The sequence below is a fragment of the Thamnophis sirtalis genome, unplaced genomic scaffold (genome assembly GCF_051295495.1).
Source record: "Thamnophis sirtalis isolate CommonGarterSnake01/CBP01778 unplaced genomic scaffold, rThaSir2_p1.2 scaffold_26, whole genome shotgun sequence".
Classification (NCBI taxonomy): domain Eukaryota; kingdom Metazoa; phylum Chordata; class Lepidosauria; order Squamata; family Natricidae; genus Thamnophis; species Thamnophis sirtalis.
In genome coordinates, this window is record NW_028261406.1 from 1 (window position 1) to 11,476 (window position 11,476).

The following is an 11,476-nucleotide window of genomic DNA, read 5'->3' on the forward strand; positions in this document are numbered from 1 at the left end:
TTTCTCATTGTTTCCCTCTTTCCCCCCCAGTTTTTAGGGCACCTGACCTGGGTGAACACATCCCTCAATCCTTCGAGCCGGGATGAATTATTGCAACTTTTGGATACGGCCAGGGTAAATCTGCTTCACGTGGCTCAATTGACTGGGCAGCTAGTCCTAGACTTACAGCAGTCCGTTTAGTGGCCGTTGTTTTACCGCAGCACTGGAAAAAAAAGCGACTTTGGACTGTGTTTCACACTTACGACCGTTGCAGCGTCCCGGGTCATGCATTCAAAATTCAGACACAGCAACTGATTCGTATTTATGACGGTCCCCAGGCCATTTGGGCATACCAGGGGTTGTGACTTTAAATATATATATTTTGGAGAACTTAGTGCAGGGATGGGCAATTTTGCCAAGGGGGCCAAAAGAGGCTCTTATGGGCTGGGAAAGGCTGTGGCACATGGTGCCTCTCGCACTCCCAAGGGGTGGGGGGGTCAGGCTGGGGTGCTGCCAGGCCTTCGTTGCCCCTGAATTGTCCCTGAGGTTTGGCTCCTCTTCCTCCCCGCAGCAACTGAAGGAGCTGCCGTTGAAGACCACACCTGAGCAGGAGAGCATCCTGAGCCTCTCTGCCCGCTGCCTCCTGCTCACCTGGAGGACAACGAGGAGCTCATCCTCCGCAATCCCCACCCACGAAATTGCGCCGCTTCCTACCTGAGGGACGATGCGCTGCATCTGCTGGTGCTGAAGACAGGTGCGCAGAGGAGGAGGAGGAGGGAGGAGGAGGAGGGAGGAGGAGGAGGAAGAAGAGGAAGGAGGAAGGAAGAGGAGGAGGACGAGGAAGAAGAGGAGGAGGAGGAGGAAGAAGAGGAGGAGGAGGAAGAAGAGGAGGAGGAGGACGAGGGAGAAGAGGAGGAGGAAGAAGAAGAGGAGGAGGGAGGAGGAGGAGGAGGAGAAGAGGAGGAGGGAGGAGGAAGAGGACGAGGAGGAAGAAGAGGAGGACGAGGGAGAAGAGGAGGAGGAAGAAGAAGAGGAGGAGGGAGGAGGAGGATGAAGAAGAGGAAGAGGAGGAGGAGGAGGAGGGAGGAAGAAGAGGAGGAGGAAGTAGAGGAAGAGGGAGGAAGAAGAGGAGGAGGAGGGGGAAGGAGGAGGAGGGAGGAGGAGGAGGAAGAGGAGGAGGAAGAAGAGGAAGAGGAGGGAGAAGAGGAGGGGGAAGAATAAGAGGAGAGGGGAGGAGGGAGAGAGGAGGAGAGAGAGAAGGAGGACAAGGAAGAGGAGGGAAGAGAAGGAAGAAGAAGAGGAGGAGGGAGGAAGAAGAGGAGGAGGGAAGTAGAGGAAGAGGAGAAGAAGAGGAGGAGGAGGAGAGAAGAGGAGGAGGGAGGAGGAGGAGGAAGAGGAGGAGGAAGGAAGAGGAAGAGGAGGGAGAAGAGGAGGGGGAAGAATAAGAGGAGAGGGGAGGAGGAGGAGAAGAGGAGGAGAAGGAGGACAAGGAAGAGGAGGAAGAGAAGGAAGAAGAAGAGGAGGAGGGAGGAAGAAGAGGAGGAGGAAGTAGAGGAAGTGGAGGGAAGAAGAGGAGGAGGAAGGAGAAGAGGAGGGAGGGAGGAGGAGGAGGAAGAGGAGGAGGAAGAAGAGGAAGAGGAGGAGAAGAGGAGGGGAAGAAAAAGAGGAGAGGGGGAGGGAGGAGGAGAAGGAGGGAGAAGGAGGACAAGGAAGAAGGGAGGAAGGAAGGAAGAAGAAGAGGAGGAGGAGGAAGAAGAGGAGGAGGACAAGGAGGAGGAGGAAGAGGAGGAGGAGGAGGAGGAGGAGGGGAGGAGGAGGACAATTGCATCCTTAGCAGTCCCTGGGCTTGGTGGGATGATTCAGGACCCAACTATGGAACAAGATCCGTGCCAGAAGGAGTGAGGTTATAGAGGGGGAAGAGGAGGAGGAAGAGGAGGAGGAGGAGGAGCTGTGGGGTCCTTGGGGCTCTCTGATGCTTTCCTCCTATGACCCAAACTATCGAACGTCCTCCTTCTTGGCCTGATTTCCCTCCCTCCCTCCCTCCTTCTGCCAGGCCTGGGCGTTGACCCCGTCCCCGCAGGGGCCACGCTGGACCTTTATCCGGGAATCCCGCAGCCGGACAAGAAATACCCTGCAGGAGCCGAGAAGAGACCCCCGGACTCCCGGCAGTGGGGCTGCCCCATGGAACGGCGCCACACCATCTGCAGCCTGGACTGGAGGAGTGTCTCGCGGGGGCTCCGAGGGTCGGGCCGGCGGCGGAGGGAGCCTAGAGCGCAAGCAGGCCACGGGCAGCTGGGAGAAGAGGCAGCGGACCAGCAGTGGCACTGGGAGGGCCTTCGGCAGCTGGGAGCCCCGGCACGGCAGCCAAGCCGGGGGCAGCTGGGAGCGCGGGAAAACCTACGGCAGCTGGGAACACCGGCATACGGGCAACAACCCGCTGGACCCCAAGGACCCTTGCCCGGATGCCTACTGCAACCTGGTCATCTTGGCCGTGGCCAACCGAGTGAGTGTGCCAGCCCTGCGGCGAGAGGGGTTTTTTCCCCACAAGCGGGGTGCTAGAGGTCATCCAGCTGGCCCCCCCCCCATGCATGAAGCGGGAGGGGGAGCAGGGGCCCAAAACTTTGATTAGCTTTCAGTTTGTAAACCAGGGGACACCTCAAAGCCCTCGACCTCATCCGTTTTAAGACGGTGGACTTCAAAGTCTCGGAATTCCCAAGCCAGAAATGCAGGAGACAGAGAGTTCTAGTCCTGCCTTAGGCACAAAACCTATCTGGGTGACTTTGGCCCAACCACCAGGAGACAGAGAGTTCTAGTCCCACCTTAGGGATGAAAGGCAGCTGGGTGACTTTGGCCCAATCACCAGGAGACAGAGAGTTCTAGTACCGCCTTGGCATGAAAGCTAGTTGGGTGACTTTGGGCCAATCACCAGGAGATGGTGAGTTCTAGTCCCCGCCTTAGGCATGAAAGCCAGCTGGGTGACTCTGAGCCAATCACCAGGAGACAGAGAGTTCTAGTCCCGCCTTAGGCATGAAAGTCATCTGGTTGACTTTGGGCCAATCACCAGGAGACGGAGAGTTCTAGTCCCGCCTTAGGCATGAAAGCCGCCTGGGTGACTTTGGGCCAATCACCAGGAAACGGAGAGTTCTAGTACCACCTTGGGCATGAAAGCTATCTGGGTGACTTTGGGCCAATCACCAGGAGACGGTGAGTTCTAGTCCCGCCTTAGGCATGAAAGCCATCTGGGTGACTTTGGGCCAATCACCAGGAAACGGAGAGTTCTAGTACCACTTGGGCATGAAAGCTATCTGGGTGACTTTGGGCCAATCACCAGGAGACGGAGAGTTCTAGTCCCGCCTTAGGCATGAAAGCCATCTGGGTGACTTTGGGCCAATCAGCAGGAGACGGTGAGTTCTAGTCCCGCCTTAGGCATGAAAGGCAGCTGGGTAACTTTGGCCCAATCACCAGGAGACAGAGAGTTCTAGTACCACCTTGGGCATGAAAGCTATCTGGGTGACTTGGCCCAATCACCAGGAGATGGTGAGTTCTAATCCCACCTTAGGCATGAAAGCCGACTGGGTGACTTTGGGTCAGTCCCTCAACCCAGCCCACCTCACAGGGTTGTTGTGGGAAAATAGGAAGTGGTGTCTGATATGTCCACCCCCCCTTGAATTCTTTGCAGGAATAATAAAGATACTAATAAATAAAACAGCCGTATCAATAACTGCCCCCCTCCCTGCTCTCCGTCCAGGATACGGCTGAGGAGTCCTGTGCTCTCATCTGCCAGGTTTTCCAGATCATTTACGGGGACCAAAGCATCGAGTGTGTGGATCGGGCCGGCTACCACTACACCTCCACCCCGAAACGCCCTTGGCTGAGTAGCCGGAGTGAGTAGAACTCTCGGGAAACGGCCGTAAATGCCAGCTGGGTTGTCAAGGGCCAAAATTGGATCGCACAGCTGTGGGGTGTGTATGTGTGCCTGTCAGAACTTTGAAATTGTGTCCTAAATGCCTTTTGTGGGTGGGTGTGTGTGTGTCGTAACTTTGAACTGTTGCTAAGCGAGGACTGCCTGTACAAGAGACAGATATAGACTGAAATTTTTTAAAAAATCCTGATCTTTCCCATCCAACCGCATCACCTTGTGGTCTCCTTTCCCATCCCAGGTGAGAGCTGTCGGACCGATGGGACGTACGGTTATGACGCCGACTTCAGCTGCTGCAGCTCCTTGTAAGTCCCGCTCTTGTGACGGCTGACGACCAGCCGGACTGTTGCTTTTTCTTCTTCTTCTTCTTCTTCTTCTTCTTCTTCTTCTTCTTCTTCTTCTTCTTCTTCTTCTTCTTCTTCTTCTTCTTCTTCTTCTTCTTCTTCTTCTTCTTCTTCTTCTCCTTCTCCTTCTCCTTCTCCTTCTCCTTCTCCTTCTCCTTCTCCTTCTCCTTCTCCTTCTCCTTCTCCTTCTCCTTCTCCTTCTCCTTCTCCTCCAGAACTAAATCTCCTAGTGTGGATTCTGTTACAGAGAGAGAGGAATTCAGATGATTTACTCTCTGGGAAAAAATATATTGTGGGGGTAAAACACCCCTAAAACCACGCTGGGTGTGTGTTCTGTTAAGATACAGCCTGTTGTGCTTTAAAATACCTTCTACAATACTGCCGTATAATGGCTTCTACTATGCAGTGCAGTGGATTTCCCATTGTAACGGCTTCACAGTACTCCACCAGGGGGCTCCCTCTGGTAAGGGGAAAAATCCAACATTAGAAATTACATCCCACCCCCCTATAAATAAATACCTGGGCAAAATGCTGGGTTATCGTCTAGTTTAAAATAATTTTAAAAAATATTTTGATTTTTGTCGTTCAGGGTTAATTTGGTCTCTCCTTTGGCATCCAATCAGAATAGAGCTGGAAGGGACCTTGGAGGTCTTCTAATCCAGCCCTACGCTCAAGGAGATCTTATAGTATCTTATACTATCCTGGTTCAATCTTTCCTTTAAAACCTCCAGCGATGGGAGCACCCACAACTTCTGGTGGCAAGCAGTTCCACTGGTTAATCGTCCTCACTGTGTCAGGAAGTTTCTCCTTCGTTCCAGTTTGCTTCTCTCCTTGATTGGTTTCCCTCCATTGTTTCTCGTCCTGCCTTCCTTCTGGTGCCTTGGAGAATAGGTTGAGCCCCCTCCTCTTTCTGGTAGCCCCTCATCGTCCTTTCTTTAACTATTGTAATTAATTATTGTAAATAATTATTGTAAATAATTAATTTAATTATTTCTTTGATATTGTTGCGGCGGCTTGTCTCAGGGTGAATTGGCCGTGATGTGTTGTCTGGCAGTGAGTTGTCGTACGACACACACACACACAAACACACAAACACACAAACACACACACACAGACAGACAGAGTCTAAGCAGCAGGATTTGTGCTTCCATCAGCCTGCCTCTGGCTGGCATCTGGGAACGATATTAGTCCATTGCCACTAGAGGGCAGCAGATCCTGGGAAACCGTTTTAGGCCCCCCCCCCCCCTTCCTCTTCTGCCTATAAGGGAATATTTTTGTTTCCTAGCAAATTCTAATTCAAATAGAACTTCTATTTTATTTGGTCTTTTATTATATTGTTTGATTTTATTGATTTTTTTTTATTAGAGGTTGCCCTCGACCTGCAACCACAATTCAATTTGTCTCTCTGTCTGTCTCTCCCTCTCCCCCTCTCTTTCTTTCTTTCTTTCTTTCTTTCTTTCTTTCTTTCTTTCTTTCTTTCTTTCTTTCTTCTTTCTTTCTTTTCTCTCTCTCTCTTTCTTTCTTCTTTCCTTTCTCCCTCACTTTCTTTATTTCTTTGTTTATTTCTCTTTCTTTCTCTTTCTCTTTCTTTTTCTTTTTCCCTTTTTTCTTTCTCATTCTTTCTCTCTTTCACTTTCTTTCTTTTCTCTCTCTCTCTTTTTTCTCTCTCTGTCTTTCTTCTTCCCTTTCTCCCTCCCTTTCTTTTTTCTCTTTCTCTTTCTTTTTTCTTTTTCTTTCTTTCTTTCTTTTTCCTTTCTCTTTCTCATTCTCTTTCTCTCTTTCACATTCTTTCTTTTCTCTCTCTCTCTCTTTCTTTTGTCTTTTTTCTCTTTCTTTCTTTCTTTCTTTCTTTCTTTCTTTGTTTTCTTTCCTTTTCTCTCTCCCTCTTTCTTTCTTTCTCTCTCTTTCTTTTTCTTTCTCTCTCTTTCTTTTTCTCTCCCTCTCTCTTTCATTCTCTTTCTTTTTCTTTCTCTCTTTCTTTTTCTTTCTTTCTTTTTCCTTTTTCCTTTCTTTTTCTCATTCTCTCTCTCTCTCCTTCTCTTTCTTCTGGCAGTGACGGCTCCCACGAGACCTTCGAGGCTTACTGCAGTGGCTCTTCCTCCCCTCTACTTCACCAGTCGCATCACAGCCTGGCCACGGCCTGCAGCGGGAGTGACCAGAGCAACAGCAGCTTGGAGCAACTGCAGGACTACATGATGACGGGAAGTCGGGGTTCAGCATGGGAGGGGCACGTAGGGGGGCTGTGGGGAGGCTGGTGAGCTCAGCTCCATGATGAACCCCCTGGCTGGCACTCACGAGTCCGAGATAAACTCCTGCAGAATTCTCCCAAAGTTGCCTCTGAAATGGACTAAGCTAAGGGAAAATCGGTCCTTGACTTATGACCACAGTTGAACCCAACATTTGTGTTGCTAAGCGAAACATTTGTTATGTGACATTTTGAGTGACGTCAAGTTGGCCACGCCCACCCAGCCACATGACCACCCAGCCACACCCACCCAGTCACATGACCACCCAGCCACGACCACCCAGTCACATGACCACCAGCCACGCCCACCCAGTCACATGACCACCCAGCCATGCCCACCCACTCACATGACCACCCAGCCACGCCTACCAAGCCACGCCCACAGAACCAGTTGTTAAAAAAATTGAATCCCACCCCTGGATTTGCTATGGTTGCTAAGTGAATCACAGCAGTTGTTAAGTTAGTCACATGGTTGTTAAGTGAATCCGGCTTTGCTTGTCAGAAGGCCACGTCACCCCGGGACACCACAACCGTCATAAATATGAGTCAGTTGCCAAGGATCGGAGTTTTGATCATCATGTCGACCCCTTCCAGTCCGGCTTCAGGCCTGGTTACAGCACAGAAACCGCTTTGGTCGCATTGACCGATGACCTCTGGAGAGCCAGGGATGGAGGCCATGCCTCCATCCTGGTTCTCCTTGACCTCTCAGTGGCTTTCGATACCATCGTCCATGGTATCCTTCTGCGACGACTGCGGGAGGTGGGGGTGGGAGGCACTGTTTTGCAGTGGTTCTCCTCTTACCTCTCGGACAGGTCGCAGTCGGTGTTAGTTGGAGGGCAGAGATTGACCCCTAGGCCCCTAACATATGGGGTGCCGCAGGGTTCGGTCTTATCCCCCCTACTATTTAACATCTACATGAAACCGCTGGGCGAGATCATTCGGCGGCACGGGATAAGATACCATCAATATGCGGACGATACCCAGTTGTATCTGTCCGCCCCGTGCCAACTCAATGAAGCGGTGGACGTGATGAACCAGGGCCTTGAAGCTGTTAGGGACTGGATGAGGGCTAACAAGCTTGTGCTCAACCCAGATAAGACCGAGTGGCTGTTGTGTTTCCCTCCCACTAATTTGGCAAGTGTTCCATCTCTCAGGCTGGGGGGGTCAAACATTACACCCCTCAGACAGGGTTCGCAACTTGGGAGTCCTCCTGGACCCACAGCTGACCTTTGACCACCATTTGTCAGCTGTGACCAGGGGGGGCATTTGCTCAGGTTCGCCTGGTGCGCCAGTTGCGACCCTACCTGAACCGGGAGGCCCTCACAACAGTCACTCGTGCCCTTGTGACCTCTAGGCTGGAATACTGCAACGTGCTCTACATGGGGCAGCCCTTGAAGAGCATCCGGCGACTTCAGCTAGTCCAGAATGCAGCCGCACGAGCGATTGTGGGTGCACCTCGGTTCACCCACATAACACCTATCCTCCGTGAGCTGTGCTGGCTACCTGTCGATCTCCGGGTGCGCTTCAAGGTGCTACTTGCCACCCATAAAGCCCTTCATGGTAGTGGATCTGGATACTTGAGAGACCGCCTCCTGCCAATTACCTCCTCGCGACCAATTAGATCACATAGATTAGGCCTCCTCCGAGTTCCATCTGCCAGTCAGTGTCGACTGGCAACTACGCGGAGGAGAGCCTTCTCGGTAGTAGCTCCGACCCTTTGGAACCATCTCCCCGTGGAGATTCGTACCCTCACTACCCTCCAGACCTTCCGCACAGCCCTTAAAATCTGGCTATCCCGTCAGGCCTGGGGCTAAAGATTGTAATCCATCCCCACCCGAATGGTATGAATGTTGTGTTCTTTTTAATTATGTATTGTGTTTATGTGTCATTGTTTGTATCCCCTTTCCCTATGAGTTGTAAGCCGCCCTGAGTCCCCCCCAGGGAAAAGGGCGGCCTATAAATAAACTTTTCCAATTCCAATTCCAATTCCAATGTGACCATGGGGCATGCTGCAATCATCGAAGTGTGAAAGGGGGTCAGAGGTCAATTTTTTCAGCCCCGTTGTAAACTTCTGCCAATTGGTGGACAACCGGTTGTAAGTCAAGGACTAAAGTTTTTTTAAAAAAAATAGAAATAGAAAAAAAATGATAAATATAAGACCAATTCAAATGACAAGAATTGAAATTCCAAATTTATTGACCTGTTTTTCGCTAAAGCGGGAGTCTCCAAATTTGGCCACTTTAAGGCTTGTGGCCTTCAACTCCCAGAATTCCTCAGCCAGCGTTGGGAATTCTGGGAGTTGAAGTCCACAAGCCTTAAAGTGGCCAAATTGGAGACCTGCTTCCTGGGGGATTCTGGGAGTTGAAGTCCGCAAATCTTAAAGTTGCTTTAAGTTTGAAGATCCCTGCTCTAGGAAGCGGTGGGAGGAGGCTGAAGGGGATCCGGTAGGGCTTTCCCTCCCTATAACAGGTCCCCTTCTTTTGCCCCACAGTTGCGAAGCAAACTGACCCCCCAGGAGATCCAAGGATTCGCCCTCCTGCTCCGTGAATACCGGATGGGCTTAGCGGTGGAGCGGTATTGCACCAGACTCCTCAATCTCTACGGGGAAAAGCGTAAATTTCTCCTTTTGGGTAAATGCATCTACAGGGCTGGGGGCAGGGCAGGCTTACTTCCGGGTCCGGTCACAAAAATTGGGACTTTTTAAGAACGCCCCAGGACGCGGGACAAATTGTGAGAAATCGTGACTGTCCCGCGAAAATCGGGACGTCTGGGTCACCTTAATCTATCTCTGGAAGCGGGGAAATAATTTGATTTGCGGGAGGTTCAAGATGTGCGTCCACATGCATTGAAAGTCCCACCTGGGCGGGGTTTGGGGGGGTCATGTGATGGGCGCCATCTTGACTTTTTTGACCCCTTTTCCCTCAGGGCTCTAATTCCCTCTTGCCTTGCTCCTGGTTTCCCCTGGACGGCTGTGAGATCCAGCCGTTCTGCATTGAAAACTTGCTGGTCATCCTGGGAAGTTTTAGAAATTTGGAAATCGTGAAATGAAATGAAAGGAAAAGGAAGAGGAGGAAAAGGGAGGAAGAGGAGAAAAAGGAGAAGGGAGGAAGAGAAAAGGGAAGAGCAGGAGAAGGGAGGAAGAAATGGAGAAGGGAGGAAGAGGAGAAAAAGGAGAAGGAAGAAAGAGGAGAAGGGAGGAAGAGTAAGAGGAGAAAAGAAAGAGAAAGAAGAAAAGGGAGGAAGAGGAGAAAAAGGGGAAGAAGAGAAAGAAAACCCTGTATTGTTGCATAGTTGGGAGTGGAATATCTGCAAAAAAACCCACCAAGCTCAGAAAGCACCACAGATTCCCTCCTTTCCTTCCCCCTCTTCCTCCTCTCTGCAAATCCTTTCTAGCCCTGATGATGTTACCTAGAAGGGTCGTGAAACATCTGGGGGGAAAAAACCCACCACCCAGCTCAGAGAGCACCAAGGACCCCCTCTTTCTTCCTCTCTCCCTCTGCAGGAATGCGGCCCTTCATCCCTGACCAGGACATCGGGTACTTTGAGGGCTTCCTGGAGGGCATCGGCATCCGGGAAGGGGGCATCCTGACCGACAGCTTCGGCCGCATCAAGAAAAGCATGAGCAGCACTTCGGCCTCGGCTGTCCGGAGCTACGACAGCTGGTCCCTGCACTCCGAGTCGGGGTCCTTCAACCGACGGATCGCCAACATCACCCATGACATCGAAGCGCTGGCAGGGGGCGAGGAAGAGGAGGAGGAGGAGGAGGAGGAGGCCGACCACGGGAGCGACGAAGACAATTATCTCTAAAGGGGGAAGACTGGACTGGCCGGGACAGAGGCAAGGCCCCTCCCCTTTGATTGGTGGCATCCAATGGCCATCCAGGCTTTAAGATGGGCGGACCTAAACTCCCAGGATTCCCCCAATCAGCATCCTTTACGATGGGTGGACTTCCACTCCCAGAATTCCCCCAGCCGGCCTCTAGGAATTCTGGGACTTGAAGTCCACCACCTCTTAAAGCAGCCAAGCTTTTATAGGGATTGTTCTCTCATTTTTAATTGCAAAGAGTTTTGATTGCCTTCCGTTGGGCCGCCTTTTTAGGACGTCTTTTGTGCGTCTTTGAGTACACACAACCCCTCCCCGTGTGCAGTTGTGTGCAGTTGTCCTTCACGGGCTGGAGGGTTTATTGCATCAGGAAGGGCTTGGCTGAAAGCTTTGGAATGATTTCAAAGGAAATAAATCCTGCAAAGCCTTGGCAGACAAGAACTTGGCACACCTGTGAAACACACACACACACACACACACACACACACACACACACACACACACACACTGTTACAAAGCTGCCCAGTTGTGGAGATCAGCAGAGAGGCTGTTTAGAACAAGGGGTCTCCAACCTTGGCAACTTTAAGCCTGGAGGACTTCAACTCCCAGAATTCCCCAGCCGGCAAAACTTTAAGCCTGGACGACTTCAACTCCCAGAATTCCCCAGCCAGCAAAAATTTAAGCCTGGACGACTTCAACTCCCAGAATGCCTCAGCGGGCAAAACTTTAAGCCTGGATGACTTCAACTACCAGAATTCCCCAGCCAGCAAAACTTTAAGCCTGGAGGACTTCAATTCCCATAATTCCCCAGCCAGGGAACTAACTAACTGCACCCTAACCACTGCGCCACCTCGGATCTTCTTCCCCGCTAATGGCTAGCCCTGCAGCTCCCGTCATGTCTGCCCCTCCCGGTCGTAACCGATATGCTCCGACCCATCCCCGTAGACCCCCCCTTCCCATAGCCCCCATTCTTCCCGGCAGGCAGCACAAACCATTCGTTCTTGGACGGGAGGTGGGTCTGGGCCCCCATCCACTTCTGCTTCTGCACTCAGTGGAGGGGGCTCCAGGTCGCACTCCCAGTCCTATCATGTATACCACACAAGCACTCTCCTCATGCACACCCCACCATAATCATTAAAAAATACAACAATATAATAAAATGATAAA

General features: G+C 51.4%; 1 protein-coding gene across 1 annotated transcript; it reads left to right on the forward strand.

Annotated features, from left to right (window-relative positions):
• Positions 1-33: 33 nt before the first annotated feature.
• On the forward strand, positions 34-11,244 carry CCM2L (CCM2 like scaffold protein; the record flags this gene model as incomplete). Its single annotated transcript, XM_087703142.1, is given in 10 exon segments — positions 34-114; positions 551-632; positions 635-733; positions 2,033-2,201; positions 2,203-2,482; positions 3,728-3,863; positions 4,140-4,203; positions 6,296-6,442; positions 8,978-9,117; positions 9,990-11,244. Coding segments are annotated over 10 exon segments (1,503 nt in total), but the record flags the coding sequence as incomplete, so codon positions are not given.
• Positions 11,245-11,476: the final 232 nt, after the last annotated feature.